This window comes from Onychomys torridus, chromosome 9 (assembly GCF_903995425.1).
Source record: "Onychomys torridus chromosome 9, mOncTor1.1, whole genome shotgun sequence".
In the NCBI taxonomy this organism is placed as follows: Eukaryota; Metazoa; Chordata; class Mammalia; order Rodentia; family Cricetidae; genus Onychomys; species Onychomys torridus.
In genome coordinates, this window is record NC_050451.1 from 39,352,641 (window position 1) to 39,369,806 (window position 17,166).

The 17,166-nt window shown below is 37.7% G+C and overlaps 1 protein-coding gene across 1 annotated transcript in view; it reads right to left on the reverse strand.

The window, feature by feature from the left end:
* Exoc5 (exocyst complex component 5) overlaps window positions 1–17,166 on the reverse strand; it is a 54,488-nt gene that overhangs the window by 29,988 nt on the left and 7,334 nt on the right. Inside the window, exons 2-5 of the mRNA XM_036199448.1 lie at window positions 10,449–10,543; window positions 9,249–9,396; window positions 6,542–6,736; window positions 1,141–1,205 (exon numbers count right to left, since the gene is read on the reverse strand). Of these exons, the coding sequence (XP_036055341.1) occupies window positions 1,141–1,205; window positions 6,542–6,736; window positions 9,249–9,396; window positions 10,449–10,543 (503 nt within the window). The remainder of the gene's footprint in view (window positions 1–1,140; window positions 1,206–6,541; window positions 6,737–9,248; window positions 9,397–10,448; window positions 10,544–17,166) is intronic.

Sequence of the window (17,166 nt, forward strand, 5' to 3'; positions counted from 1 at the left end):
CTAAAAACTTTTCAAGTACTAAGCATCAAGGGAAAAGGATTTTTAGAGATCCTACACAACTGATCATTTGAAGAAAGAAGATGCTAAAAGCAGGTGAGGAAAGATTAAACATTTAAAGCACTATATAAAAATAATGAAGTCCACAACAAAATGGCTATATTGATCTATGTGAATGCTTTAGATCTGATTAGGATATATATTCATCTCCAGGCCTCGCTAAAGGCATGTCAAATGTATAAGAGCTTGGGTTCACTCCCTAGCATTCTAAACCCTCAACCCCCACAAGTAATAGAAAAGATAAATATAGGCATGAACAGTAACAGTCTGGTGGAGAAAAATCAGAATGGAAAGCAGGATACAGAATGTAGCCAACTATTAACATCTACCTAATCTTGACCTAACATTTTATCCATTTAAGTAAGGGTCCAACTTTTGGGTGACTAAGAAAACTATTACTGGTCATCCTTTATGATGGTACAGGGTTGAGAGTGAAAACATTTATTAGGGGTGGTTAACTGTATGCTAGGAAAATAACAGTCAAGCTTTAAGTAACTATATAACTATATCCACATTCTATCTGCATCTTAAGATCTTCAAGTATCAACAGATGAAAACCATGTTCTGTATTATGTATTATGCAGAAAGTTGTATTTCTTTCAGATAGTTACCTGAAGGAACTGTTTCTTATGAGAGATCATAAAGAGCATTTCTTTCTCAGTGGACAGTTTATTTTAAAGTAGAAACTAGTTAATGAAGGCCCCAGGACCCTGCATTACATAGGTGCTCTTAACTTAAATTCTCTAGGATAGGTTCCATGGGTAGTATAAAATTCCATACAATTACATACAACAATCTGTATACATCTTAATTTTTTGAAGAAACTATATAGCTTTTACCAGCTTTTCAAAGGTGACCAGAATCCCCCAAATTTAATCCTGGTCTATTAATACAAAAAGAGTTGAATAGCCAAAAAACAATGAAGTTATTACTTCAAGGTATATCATTATATTAGACTGTATCTTATACAAATGAGGTGCTCAACAAATTCTTGCTGCCTTAATGAGCAAGAAAAATACAGGAAAAATGAAAATTTATCCCATAAATTATATTTACTAATAAGTTCTTGAGGTATAAACTTGCCTATCGAAAGGTAACTCCTGGGCAATCAGATGCAACTTCTGAATGACGTCTGCTGCTTCCTTTATCTATTAGAAATAAGCAAAGGCAACAATTAAAAAGAACTCTTAGATTACAAAAATTAATAGTATAGCTGAAAAGAGTAATACTGTCCTATACACAGCCATAACGCCTGTCCCAAACAATTTTCTTTAAAGCCTTAGGGGCAACACCATAACAACTCAAAACCAACCATGTATCTTTCTGGTGCTTAAAAGTGTGATTTTTTTTTTTTTTTTTTTTGATGCCACAATTCTTCCCCCAACAAAGTCTGCAATTCAATTGTACTCTCTGAGAAAATTAAAAATCCTTGTTTGTCAAAAGCAAAGTGGAAATTTCTTCTAAGTTTATGAGGTCAAACAAAACAGACAAAACTTAAGGAGATTTAGAGTACACAGCTGCACATATTAAGCTGATTTAATAACATGTACAAAAAAAAGGATACAATTTAATATAGTATCTTAAATGAAATATGTATATACTTTCAAGTATTTATTTTCAAGTTGAATAAAGGAATTTAGGCAAGGTTTCTAAAACCCTTTAAGTACAGACATTTATGCTTATTTATGAAAAGTGTAAGGAAGTCATACAGGGGCCACTTCTTCCTTTGAATTTCAATTCAGTCCTTTCATTTTCACACAGTTTTAGTAGTTGACTTCGTGATGATCCATACTGTTTTACAGAAAATGTAACCATGATGGGAGGACGAAGAACATTAGTATAGACACTTCTAAGAGCTTATATGATCCCTGGCAAGGGATAGGAGCAGGACTTGTTCTTGCTTGTTCCTCGCAATAGTCAACAGTAGGACTGCTGCTTTAGACCTCTCCCTGTCTGACTCAGCAAGCCACTCACTCTCGGCTGCCGTGTGCTCTCTCCACACTGACACATGTGAGTGTAAGTGTTACTGCAGCCTCTCTGCTGGCCATGCCACTCGCTAGCACAGCCCATCACTTCTCCTCATTAATATCCTCTTCAGATCACAGCTAACAGTCAGCCAGCTCTGCTTCCATCAGGATTTTGTTCTTATTCCTTTTAGGAAGCATGCTGTTTGTAAATTTTGCTTGATGCAGTAGAAGTACCACAGTTCTGTTTCTGAAAAGCTGTTTTTACTGAATCCTCAGGGCTAATTGGTTAGTAAGAATTGTTTACAATATTACTTAAAATATTCATCAATAAATACAAAAGGTATCAACACCACCTAATAAATTGCTTGCATTTGAACTGTTTAAAGCAGTCATCAGGTCTTACACACAAAAAGCACTGAACTACTACTCTAAGAAAAAGGTGTAGCTTAGTTTGTACAGTGCTTGCCTAGCACACACAAGCCCCGAGTTCCATTCCCATCATCCTATATTAACCAGTGTGGTGATATACAACTGTACACAGGACTTAGGAGATGAAGGAAGGTCAGAAATTCAAAATCATCTTTGGTGATGTACAGAGTTTGAGGACAGCCTGGTATACACAAGAACTCATCTTAAAAAACAGAAAGAAAGGAAAACAAACACATATGTAAGGACAGAAATAAATATAAAACAGATTTTTTTTTAAAGCAAAAAGGATAAGATCCCTAAAAGACTGCAAACTTTGTTTAATGTATGTAGTAAGAATAAGCAAGTAGAGTTTGCTTTTTTTGTTTGTTTGTTTGTTTGTTTTTCGAGACAGGGTTTCTCTGTATAGCTTTGCGCTTTCCTGGATCTTGCTCTGTAGCCCAGGCTGGCCTCGAACTCACAAAGATCCGCCTGCCTCTGCCTCCCGAGTGCTGGGATTAAAGGCATGTGTACCACTGCCCGGCCGAGTTTGCTTTTTAAAATACACATATATCACACTATCACACGAGAGAGAGAGAGAGAGAGAGAGAGAGAGAGAGAGAGAGAGGAAGGAGATGGGAAAAAGAAAAAGTAATATGATGTGTTTGGCATTTTATTTAATTCTAATTCCTCCTACAGTCACATTTCTTTAGAGCTAGCTATGTGGGTGATTTTCCTATTTTCTTTTTCTTTCCATTTGGAAAGTAAATGTCAAAAATTCAGAAACTAAGATAGCCAGAAGTTTATTTGATAATTGTCAATCTAATGACATATGAATTTAATTTTTTTATTTAAAATTATGTGTATGGCTTTTGCCTACATACATGTACGTGTACCACGCACATGCCTAGTGCCTACAAAGGTCAGAAGAGGGTGTTGGATCCCCTGCAACTGGAAATATGAATGGTTGTCAGCCACCCTTGTGGATGCTGAGAACTGAACCAGTGTCTTCTAGAACAAACAACTCTCAAGGCCCCATATTTGCAATTGTAACAATATGGCTAGCTGTTAAAGTGCCGGGCCAAAAACTGATGACTCCTAATTATTAAACAGTAACCAAGTGACAAGAACAAACAAACCAAGTGGGGAAAGCAGAATAAAGTATACAGAGCACAGGAGACAAAGGAAAACAGGGATACAAGTCAAAGTGAAGCAAAGGAGAGAAACTAACTTAAATACTGTGAGTCTCCAATTATGATGACTCAGTAACCAAGAAAGGTACTAACAATGTAAAGATGGTTTTCTTTCAATTAAAACCTAAAGGGGTTAAGAGTCAACAGTAACATCAAGAAATATGTGATTAGTCGAGGGTAACTTTAAAATTTTAAGGATTAATGAGTAAACATTCAAGTAAATATAAATCAAGCTTTAAAAAAATATCAGTCAGTCTAAATATACTTTTCACTCCTTCTATCCAGAGTTTCAAAAGGAATGTAGCAGTAAAATGACGTCTAATGACGTTCTGCTCTATCTATTGATCAGTGTCTCACTCAGTCATCAGCAGAGATGCTCCCTCCTGCACTAGAAGGGAAATAATAGACAAACCACAACTGGACACTGCAAAGAGTGAGACTTCAGAGCAATCAGTCCTAAATGGGATATCTCTAGCTTTTCTCTCCCCTTTTCAAGGCTCAGGGAAGCCTGCAGAAGAGGCGGAAAGACTGTAAGGGCTGGAGAAAACAGCAAGAAAACAAGACCTTCTAAACATGGCATTTCTGGCACATGCTTGAACTCACAAAAACTATGACAGCATGCACAGTGCCTACACAAGTCTGGGCCTGACGGGGTCCCAGTGCAGAGGGGGAGGGGACACAAGCCCACATCCCAAACCAGAAACTCTCTCCATTGATAACCACTCATAAGAATGAAAAGTCAGGTTTATCTGTGTCTCGCTTGGTATACAAACCACTCTTAAGGCCAGGCCCCATGTCCATCAGCAGATAGCCAACACAGAATGAACACAATGGCATTTTGGAGGCTCTTTGTCTTATAACACTTTGTAAGGTTTTTTTGTTTTGTTTTTAAACTTTGTCTCATAATGCTTTGTAAGGGCTTTTTGTTGTTTTAACTTTATAGGTCCTCTGTATATATTATGGTTCCCTGTTTTATATTTTTATGGGATTTCTGTATGTATGAATCTGAATCTGTATGTTCCTTGAACTTTTTCTTTGGCTTGTTTTTTCTCTCTTTTCTTTTTTGAGCTGAGGATCGAACCCAGGGCGCTCTACCACTGAGCTAAATCCCCAACCCCAAGATTTATTTATTTATTATGTATACAGAAGAGAGCGTCAGGTCTCATTGCAGATAGTTGTGAGCCACCATGTGGGTGCTGGGAATTGAACTCAGGACCTCTAGAAGAGCAGCCAGTGCTCTTAACCTCTGAGCCATCTCTCCAGCCCCTTGTTTTGTTTATTGTCTTATGCTGGTTTGCTTTTATTTTGTATAATAATAATAACTTTGATGATAACAATAATAATTTCTGAGCCTCCACTTCATGCTATCTAGGTGTGTTTACTCCTTCCAACTGGTCTCCAAGGTGACACACTTTGCTGGCTACATAGCTGATGTGCTCATCTAGTTAACAGAAATGGTGGAAGGCAACCTAGGACCATGAGCACACAGAATGTACAATCAGAATTGTTTATTAATAATTTTTGTATGATCACAATAATTATTTTAGATACCTGCTTGTAAGTGAGAAAAAAGGGAGTCGACTTGGGAAGGTGAGAAAGTGGGGAGGATCCAGGAGGAGTTGGGGGAGGAAAAACCATAATCATAATATATTATATTAAAAACAATCTATTTAAAAAAACAAACAAACCGGGTTGGGGTTTAGCTCAGTAGTAGGGCGCTTACCAAGCAAGCACAAGGCCCTGGTTTCGATCCTTAGCTCAAAAAAAAAAAAAAAAAAAAAAAACCAAAATGGGCTAACATATTGGGTAAGATAGTTGTATTTTGCTTAGAGCATACAATCTAACGGGTACAACTAAAAGTAATCTAAGGAATCAGTTACTATATCCAATTCATTCAATAGAAAACAGAATTTTCACATTTTAAATAGGTACTTTCATAATATATTTATTAAGATTTAGAAAAAAAAGCTTAAAAATTCCATAACCATCCTGAAATGCAATTTGCTGTTCAAGTCTCATATACATTCCTGTATATAAACCACATAAATATAAAATGATACTATGATATTTATCAGAACTACTTCATACTATAATTCTCGAAACTCAAACTTTAAAACGCTGTCTTTCTTTAGAGGGATTATCCACTGACATGTAACCATTTTTATATATAAATATTATAAATCTTTTAGCTTTACAGAGTTCTACTCATAAGAATATATTGCTTAATTCAAAACAAACGTCATTAATATTTCGTTTTTAACATCTTGAAATCTGATGTTCTACACAGTAAATTTGGAACAAATCACTAAAACTGTATTCAACAGATGAGTGGGTAACAATACAACAAGCATATGATTCATGAGACTATCGTTTTTCTCATAAATTGTTATTTTTCCCTAAGAGCGAGGAAAGCAAGCTAAATTGCTTCCTCTTAATTGGTAGAACAACCAATAACATACACCTTTAGATGAAGATTAAGTGACTATGTTATAAAAAAATAACAACACTAACTCAAGAGTTTTCAATGACCACGGTCTGATTTGCTTTTGAGTTTTCAATGACCCACAGTCTGATTTGCTTCAATCCTTTGTAAGGACCTTTACTCAAGTGAATGGAAACTAGGCCTGTGGATTCCTTTACAAAGAGTTCAACTCCTCAACACTCAGGTCAGGTCTACTACCCTATAGTACATAACTATTAAAGACTATGTAAATTTCATTAATGTTAAAAGTCAAAGGAGAAGGAAAGACTTAAAAATAGCTATCTCAGCATTTACAATGAATTATAATTCCATACATAAAAATGCAAGGCAACTGTGCACAGGTGTATGAAGTTCCCACACAAGCAAATAAATCTTTTTTAAAATACAATGCAAACCAATTAAAATTTGATTATTGCTTTTATTCTGACAATGCTTACCTTTTCAGAATTTGTAAAAACATCAGATTTCAATTCTCCATCTAGAAACTCATTAAAATATTTCATCAATTTCTGAGCCTCCACTGCACGCTGTCTAGGTGTGTTTACCCCTTCCAACTGGTCTCCAAGGTGACACACTTTGGTGGCTACATAGCTAATGTGCTCATCCAGTTCTTGGAAATGTTGGAAGGCAACCTAGGAATATGTGCACACAAAAAATATAATCAGAGAGTTAAGCTTATACGTTAATACTTCTCAAAACTAAACTACCAGCTCCGGGTATTAATGGTAGATCACTTGCCTATCATGAACAAGTCCCTGGGTTTGTCCCCTACCATAGTGAAAAACATATTTACTATACCAACCTCACTACTATTCTCTAACAATAACACAGAGCACATATATGAGGTCCACAAAACAATTCATACTCCTCAGCATGGCATGATCTGAAAACTCTTAACCAAGTTTCCAACTTTTACACCATAGGCACCCAAGATCCCTAAATAATGATTGTGAAAACAGTCGAGTATCACAGGGACTAGACCAGGGGAGGGGAGAGTACGCATGTGGGGAGGTATGCTTGCAATGCAGTTTAGAGATCAGAGGTCAACACCAGGTGCCTTCCTCTACTGCACTCCACTTTACTGTGTAAGACAGGGTCTCACTGAACTTGGAGCTTACTGTCATTGCAACCAGCAAGCTCAAGGGCTCCTCTGTCTCTATTTTCGCCATCCCTTCACCACCTCCCTGTGCTGGGGCTACAGATGAATGTCACCAAACTTCATGATTGCAGAGCAAGCATTTTACACACAGTCCCCTCCCCAGCTCCATGGGACTGGACCTTTGAAAAACACTTCTGCTACTAAACTGAAAAGATTAGGAAAAATGTATTAGAAATTGAATGGTATTGATTAAAAAGAAAATATTAACATTAACAATATTTAAAAAGCAATGCTAAGCTGGGTGTGGTGGTACATGCCTGTGATTTCAGCACATGAGACACTGAGATAGGAAGAAAACTGCACGTGAGTGGCCAATCTGCACCACATATCGAGACTTGGCCTTAACACTTCCACCCAAAACTCAAGGGACTCTAGTAAATCTGTGATAAATTAGTTCTTTGCAAGTTTTGAAAACAGGACACACTACAGAATTATTCTACTAAAGCAAAGATAATATGTTCTGCATTTTCTTTTCCTTGTCCTACAATACAAAAAAACTGAACGCAATCAATTCCTTAAATTTGCCAATAGCAGGACAATTGATAACTGCTGATAATTCAGTAGGATACTTTCGTTCTAATCTTTAGAGGGGGAAAAGCTGACACATTTATTGAAGACTTGCTTTGCATTAGATAGTATTCTAAATATATCACTTATCAATTATATATTACTATCAATATGTTTACTTAGTTATCATAACCCATTTTACACATAAAAGAATGAAGCTCAGAGATGTTTAATTGCTTGAGATTACACAATCAGCTTAGTGGTCAGGCTACAATATAAACTCTGACAGACTGGCTCCAGTTTGTTACATTAACTATTAATATTATTTTTATTAATCAAGACAAAACTCTGTTAGAAGTATATGGAAACTGTCACCATGATTATTCAAAAACATACTTAAATTATTGACTTCTTTAATAAATACTTTACCATAGCCATGTACGCTTAAATAAAAGGACGTGAATGAGCTTTTAGCAGAAATGAGCTTGCTCTCTGAGAGTGAGCAAAGTTCAACAATGTTCTTCAAACTATTCTTAGAAAAGACAAATTCCAAATGAAACCAAGCCAGGGAAAGAGATTTAGACATTCGGATCAATCCCAAGACCTAATAGGAGCTAAGAAGTCTGTGTAGCCCTCGCAGCCAGACTAGTGGTTTGGCTTTACTGAAAAAGGACTGAGGAAGAGCTCTACACCCGCTTTCCCAGTTACAGTAGACCTCTCATTGAGGCATATCCTAATGCCTTTTGTGAAACCACTCCAAACAAATTTCTTTAGGACAGCAGTTCTCAACCTGTGGGTCGTGACACCTCCCATACAGATATCTGAATATCAGGTATTTACATTATGATTCAGAACAGAAGCAAAATTATAGTTATGAAATAGCAACAAAAATATTTTTATCGGGGTTGGGGATTTAGCTCAGTGGTAGAGCGCTTGCCTAGCAAGCAGAAGGCCCTGGATTTGGTCCTCAGTTTTAGAAAAATAATAATAATAATAATAATAATAATAATAATTTTATGGTTGGGGTCACCATAGCATAAGGAACTGTATTAAAGGGTCACAACATTAGGAAGATTGAGAACCACTGAGAACCAGCGCTCTATGGGAACACTTGATCCAAATCTGGTCTTATTTATGATTAAACAGAATTAAACGACTTCTTAAACATCCATTCTAATAAGGAGTTTCTCAAAGTACAGGTCTGTGGACTAGTCAGTCAGTCTTGTGAAAGCTTACTCAAGAGCTGAAGCAAGGGTCAGGACCTGAAAAGAGGAGTGCTGTGCTCCCAAAGCCACCCAACGCACACCAATGCCAATAGTCGGCAATAATACATTATTTTATTACACACGACCAGAAAGTTACAAGTTATTATAATTTGACTTGACTCTTCAAATGCCTAAAGCTGAAAAGGCAAAATCACAACAATATTATAACCCAAGAAAAATGAAAATACGTTATAGTCTCAGCCAAATGTATACCTGATTGCTTTTCTGGAGCTCTTGGACCTTCTTAGCAAATTCCTTAGCTTCCTTCTGACACTGTTGTTCTAACTTCTCTACTTTCCTTTGAATCCTTTCGTCCATTATCTGGAGTTCCTGAATATGATTCACAAATTCTTCTAATAACCTGGTTGAGGACAGTAATAATACAATTAACTTGCCTATTATAAATCAAAAAGAGCTGACCAGGTCCCTTCAGGAAGGTCGAAATAGGGTTTGCTGAGATAGGGAAGAACATGTTCATTTTCCTTACAGTATCTTGTTGTAATTTCTTCAATGAAAAAAAAAACAAAAAACTTTTGGAAATGTCGTAATTTTCTTTTCACTTTTAACAGGTTGCATGGCTTTAAAAAAGACATAGCATTTGGAAATACACGCAATTGTTATTGACTTTGCAATGGATTATCTCTAAGGCAAAGGAAAACCTCAAAGAATTCCCATTAAATATCCAAACAAGCTTTAACATTTAAAAATCATGAAGGTAAATGCACAATAAAAAATACACATAACAGACTTCAATGACTTTGTTTCTCTGATTTAGCTGTTAGGTTTAAAAGAACATAGTCGCCGGGCGGTAGTGGTGCACGCCTTTAATCCCAGCACTTGGGAGGCAGAGCCAGGCAGATCTCTGGAGTTTGAGGCCAGCCTGGGCTACAGAGTGAGTTCCAGGAAAAGGCACAAAGCTACACAGAGAAACCCTGTCTCGAAAAACCAAAAAAAAAAAAAAAGAAAGAAAAGAAAGAAAAAAAAAAACATAGTCCACTTTTTATTATTATTATTTGTTTGTTCAGGCTCAGAGTTTTGCTATGGATTCCAGGCTAACTTCCAACTCCCAGCTCTGCCTCAGCCTCTACTGCTGAGATGATAGGTGTGCACTACCACGCCAAGCCATGGTTTAACCTCAGAAGTATATAACCAGACTTTTCCAAATTAATGCTAAGCAGAGAAATTAAATTCTTAATGTCAATAAAATCCCTTCATTCAATCAGCTAAAGTGCTTCAGGAAAAACACAATTTCAGACTTCTAATGCCGTGAGAAATTTTTTTGAGATAGGGACAAACTGTTAATTAAACTCGTTTTATATGAACACTGAAAGGAATCCCAATCCAGTCGTCTCTAATCTAAAAACAACTTGTAGTCCTACATTGGGACTATGGAAATTTTGCTTTTTAGTTTACCTTTTAGGATCAAAAGCTTCAGGTCCACCTCGAGAACCACCTCCTGGGGTCCTCCACACAAGACGTTCGATGTATTCATCGGCCACAAAAGGCTCCTGGTTCACAGAAGAAACATGTTTTAACAAGACCTTACAGAACAAATTATAGGTTTAAAACAGGCTTTACTACACAAGAACTTGAAAATTAATGTCTATTATTATTAAAAAGTTTTGTTGTTGTTTAAAAATCCTCGGTAAGTAAAGCTGTTTAAAGAAAAGTAGCATACTAAAGTATTAGAACAGCGTTACTGACCAGTTGAAGCAACCAGAAAGGAAATGAGAAGACAAACGCACAAAACACATGAAATGTATAGCTTTACTAGCAATCCAACAAAGCCAAATGATCTTTTTGGGTGGGCAGGCATGAGGGAAAACAGGGTCTTACTCTGTAGCCCTGGCTAGTCTTGCAATGAAGACCAGGTTGGCCTTAAACTCAGAGAGAGATCCTCCTGTCTCTGCCTTGCCAGGGCCGCTGGGACTGAAGGCCTGTGCCATATGACATGCAGGTTATTATTTTTTAACCTCAGAAGCAGAGAACTCTGTTAGTCACAGAGTGCGGTGTGGTGAGGGGATAATACTGAAATCGGCACATGCACTGCTGGCCACAACAGGTAGAACCGTTAGAAGACAGCAGCAACCTTTTAACAACATCAACAGGCTTACAAAGGCTCAACTCTAACCTCCTGGTTTTATTTCCCCCTGCTTGGAGACTGAGGCCAGATCACAACAAATTCTTGGCTGCCTAACAAGCCCATGTCCCAAAAACTTAAAAACAGAAATTAAAAATAAAAACTGCAAGGAAATGCATATACAAACAAAAAATTCTGGAGTAACTAAGCATTGTGTGTAATGCTGATAACTATATAAGTAGTCAATAAAACTGCATACAATTATATGAAAAGCTATATCCTACTAAAATCACATAAAACAATAGTCAATGAAATGAAGAAACATGAGTACACTATCTGACAACAAGCATATTAAATTTTCCCAGACAAAGCATTATTAGATTACTATTATTTAAGTTATTAATAAAAATAGTAAATATGCTGGGCAATATGATGCATGCTTGTAATCCTAGCACTTTCAAACTTTTGAAGGTAACATGAAAGAATGAGGTCACACACAGGGTCACCTACGATTATTAGCAGGGCTTGTTATCACATTGGTGGCCAGATGCCTAATAAGTTCAAAGTGCTAAGACAAGAAATTGTCAAAGAACCCTATACCCAGCAACACCAGCATTCAAAAGCAAGGGAGAAATTAAGATGTCCTAGATTAAAATAAATAAGTAAATAAAAGCTGAAAGTCTGTTACCACTAGACCTGCCCAGGATAAAAGGCAAAATAAATGGGCACTAGATAACAACCTAACAACATATGAAATAAAAATCCTAATAAAGATTGTTGAAAGGTCTTGCTGGCTGGTCAGAGATTGCAGTCTATCATGGCCTGGCAGTTTTTTCCAAAAGCTTGAGGACATGAAGACTCCCTCCCTCCCCTGTGAAATTTCCTGCTTTCTACCTGCCCTTATCTGGAGAATGTTTCTTGGCCCTGAGGACTGACCTATCTGGAAGCTGTCTCTAGGCCAGGGCCTGACTCATCTTTAGCCTGACCTTTGGCACAGATTCCTGCTAGAACACTTGTGCTAGAGCACTACCACAGGACCCACTGCCACAGACGAAACCTCGTGAGAGAGCATGCCACTTAATGGAAATTGGGGTTTGTCCCCAGGCTTCCCAGTCCTATATATTCCTTATTCTCTGGAATAAAGTTGAGCTGATTCACTGAAGTCTGTCTCCCAGAGGGCTGTCTCCATCATACCTGCAGCCATCCAAACCCTGTTCCCTACTTCTGCTCCCTCTACCCTCATGGACCAATCCCAAGGAAGAAGCAGAGCTGTAAAAGATAAGTAAACAGACAGGTAGTCTTAAACAATAATAACCCTGGCTACAACCTGATATTTTGTTTCATGCTTAATTTAAGAAATTAATATTTTAAAAATTATAAGCTTATGTTTGGGGCATACAATATATAAAGGTAATTTGACGATTCAATAATGAGATGCAAATAGAACATAGTTATTAATTTATTGAATTTAAGCTGATATAAATTCAAACTAGAGTGTGATAAGAATTCAAACACAAGCCTCATGTTAACAATAAACATAATTCTACAAAATACACAGAAAAATAAATGTATACAGAATTTAAGTGTTTCAGAACAAACTAGCAACTAAACTGAGAAGACAGGCCAGAAATGAAGGGCAAAAGCTGTGAGGTACAAAGAAAGTAAACAAATTATATTAGTCTTTCCTAATTAGCAGCTACTTGATGTGTAAGTATTAAGCTTTCCAGAGATTGGCAGAGGATCAAAAATAGGACCTAACTACATGCTGTTTGCAAGAGACTCAAAGTGAAAGGATGGGAAATGATATTCCATATTAATATGTTATGGAATAATCTTTTTGTACATTGTGAAGATGTGTCCTTGCCAAGGTACCTTCTGATTGGTTTAATAAAAGCTGAATGGCCAGTAGCTAGGCAGGAAGTATAGGCAGAACAGCAAGACACAGAGGGTGCTGGGAAGAAGAGAAGAAGAGGGCAGAGTCAGAGGAAACACCATGAAGCACAGAGCAAGCAACACGGGAAGTTCATATATGAGGTAAACGAGCCTGGCGCAGCACATAGATGAACAGAAATGGATTAATTTAAGTTATAAGAGCTAGCTAAAGACAAGCCTAAGCTATCAGCTGAGCATTTATAATTAATAATAAGTATCAGTCTGGTTATTTGGGAGTGGCTGCTGGAACAGAGAGAAACTCCGGCTATATAAATATAATATTAACCAAAAGGAGGACTTGAAATTTGAAAACAGGTTACAAAAGACAATACTACTACAAAGGCTTCAATTAACAATTAAAAACATTTAAGTACCTAATGAGAAACCACACTGAAAAGGGCAACGCTGAAAGTATAGTGATACATTTTTATAAAAATATCTCTAATTCAAAAAGTCTTAACTTTTGGCAGACCCAAGAGCAAAGTTAATAATGAACATTGAGATCATTTAAGACAATACTCAGCCTGTTTAAATTTAACCTGCCTTTAAGAGAACAGTGTAACCAATCTTACTATGTCTTGGATTTTCAGGGCAATCAACTTTTACAATCTAAGTTAAACATAGTTTGAATTTTAAATTATGAAGTCTTCTACCAAAGTAATGTATTTGTGTATGTGTGTTGTAATCATTTGCTAAAAGCAGCCAAGAGGCTGGAAGCATACCATAAAGCATACCATTTATGGAAGTCTATCATAAATGTTGGAAGTAATCTGGATACAGCCTGATGATGTCTGTCTGCAGTACTGTTTGCTATTCAAGAGTCAGTTTGGGCCAGTAAAGTAATTTTTCTTGTAAAATTCTGTTAAAGATTTCTGTGAAGTATCACTGACTCCATTCACATGCCATGTTTTCTGTGCTGTTTAGTAAATACAGAAATCATTTGTTAGGGACAGGCACAGATTCAGGGGCATAACCGACACAAGGCACAACTTACAGGCAACAGGGACAGACAAATTACAGATAGGTAGGTAAGCAACCAGACTACAGACCCAGGAAGAGGCAGAGAATTGAAATTTGGGCTCATTCTTAGTTAAATTAACCCAAAAAGAAGGTGCTGTTTTCCTTCCTTAATGAAACACTGGCAGGACTTCTGAGGTTATATCTTTAATGTGTTAACCTAGTATGTATTGGCATGACAGAACTAGATAGAAAGAGGGCTATATAAAATCACAGGAATTTCAATACCTTATTCTCAATAATGGCCAGAATTAGGAGAAGAAAAACAGGGGAACAGAGGACTCAGGTTTATCATAATAGACTAACTAGACCTACACTGAAGGTATAACAAAAGCACCAGTTCAAAGGTGGTACTCCCTCTATGGAGATGGAGTTCTGTCCTCTTAAGTTGCCAGATATACTCCAAATTAAAAAAACATTAGTTCTCTCACGAGGAATAACTATCAGGATTAGGAACAAGAAGTACAAACTGCCCTGCCCACCCTAGCTCCTAATCTGTTCATGTCTCATACCTACAGTAAGAGATCTTGATACCAACGGGGGAATGTGTTTGCCTAAGCAAAAGGAAGAAGTGCATTAAAGGGATAGAATCCAGTGACACGGGGTGTCCTACTGTAGACGGTGATGTCCCTCCAGCTCTCCCTGCAGAAAGGGACTCGCTTGAGCCAACAGTGGTGCTTCCACCTGGTGGTGTTTCAGGGATCCCCTTAGCTACTGAGTGCCATTCCCCTGAATACATATCCTTCTCAGTGTAACACGACTCCAGTGACTGAGACAGGAGCATAAAGGCCTGATGTGTATGGTCAAAACCAGACAAAGTGACAAGTCATTTTAGTTTCATAGCTCTTTACACAGGTGCTACCAGCACAGCACACTGCCATAGATGTTCTACTTCTCTATGTGTCCTATCTACTACCCCACCCTACCTCTTCACCCCAGGGGTACCTCCTATGTGCGGCATAATACACTCTCTCAGTATCTGCTTCTAAGAGGACCTAACCAACAACACTGTCAAGAGATAACAGTGGTTTAGATGAAAGTGGCAGGTTAGGGTGCTGAGATATGGGTTCATATGATTTTTAAGGGATTTATTTAAATACTGCTGAAGGGATGGAAGTGAAGAGAAAGGAGGAAAAGGCAACAGAAATTTCTTTATTTTAATTAATGAATTTACTCTTCTTTCATATATTACATCCTGACTACAGTTTCCCCCTCTCCCCCTCCTCCAAGTCCCTTCCTCTCCACTTCTGCTCTCCCCCAGATCCACTTCTCCATTTTCCTTCAGAAAAGAGCAGGCCTCCCAGTGATATCAACCAAACGTGGCATAACAAGTTATAATAAGACCAGGCACATACCCTCATATCATAGCTGGATGAGGCAACCCAGTAGGAAGAAAAGGGTCCCAGAAGCCAGCAAAAGACTCAGAGACAGACCCCACCCCCACTGTTTGGAGTCCCACAAGAACACCAAGCTACAAACCGTTACATATATGCAGAGGACCTAGGTCAGACCCATACAAGCTCCCTGACTGTCGCCCCAGTCTCTGTGAGCCCCTAGGAGCCCTGGTTAGTTGATTCTGTGGTTCTGTTCTTGTGGTGTCCTTGACTCCTCTGGTTCCTACGATCCTTCCTCCCCCTCTTCCTCGGGATTCCTCAAGCTCTACCTACTGTGTGGCTGTGGGTCTCTGTACCTGCTCCTATCAGTTGCTGAATGAAACCTCTCTGATAACAAGATGGTAGGCTTTGATCTACAAGTATAGCAGAACATCATCAGGAGTCATTTCATTGACTATTTGTTTATTTTGCCAGTCAGAAACAGAAATTTCTTAGAGAGGTTTATGGCCTGAACAACGACATGGTGGTACTTTTTACTGACATGGAGGAGACCAGGGAAGGAGATGGAAAGGGGATGAGGAAACAAGAGTTTTGTTCTGTATATATCATACTATAGATTAGGTGTCAGAGTGAAAATATCAAGCATGTAGCTAAGAAAATAGGTTGGTGTTATAACGGAAGAACAGAATATATAATTTTGGAGTTGACACCTAGACAGTTACTTAAAACCTCAGGATTGCAGGAAGAAGGAAGGCATGCCAATTTGGGGGGAAAAGAGCAGGAAAAACATCCTACAGAATAGACAAAACAGGAGACACCAATAAAGGAGGAGAAAAATTGAGAGAATATTCTAGAAGCAAAACAGAAGTTTTATTGCTGTGGGATGTCCTTCTGTATGCTATGAATATGTGTTGCTCTCATTGGTTGATAATAAAGCTGTTTGGCCAATAGCAAGGCAGAATAAGGTTAAGTGGTACATTCAAACTGAAGACAGAGATAAAGAAAGGCGGAGCTAGGGCAGATGCCAGCCAGCCATGGAGGAAGCAAGACATGTAGAAAATGAGGTAACAAGCCACGAACCATGTGGCAAAGCATAGAGAAGAAATATGGGTTAGTTTGAATGTAAGAGCTGGCTAGTAGTAAGCCTGAGCCATCGGGCAAGCATTTATAATTAATATAAGCCTCCAAGTGACAATTTGGGAAGTGACTGCCGGGTATAATGGGACATACAGGACAGAAAGCTCCTCCTCCAATTACATTTTATCTTCTGAAACAATCAAATTATTGCTAAGGTCTAAAACAAAGCAGTTACTGATCACTACAGGATGAAATTTTTTTAGGGAAAATTTCTGCTTATAAACCAAACAAATCTCAATCCTATTTTCTAATACATAACCTTGATGCAATGGCACTTACCTTAAGAAAAAGATAACTTAAAGTACCCTGGTTTTTAAATAGGCATGCCCTCCCAATAGGCTTCTCATTAAAAAAAAAATTAGAATTTTATAAGCCTAATAAAGATGTATCATTCCACCTTTTATTTTGCTGGAGTAATTATTTATTTTGTTTTTTTCAGGACAGGGTCTCACACTGTGTAGCCCTGACTGTCCTGGAACTCACTATGTGGACCAGGCTGGTCTTGAACTCACAGAGACTCACCTTCCTCTGCCTCCCAAGTGCTGGGATTAAAAGAATTTACCACCACCGCCTGGCTTAGAGTAATTTTTTTCAATCAACAAAGGTCAAAGAACTATGTACTAAGATACTA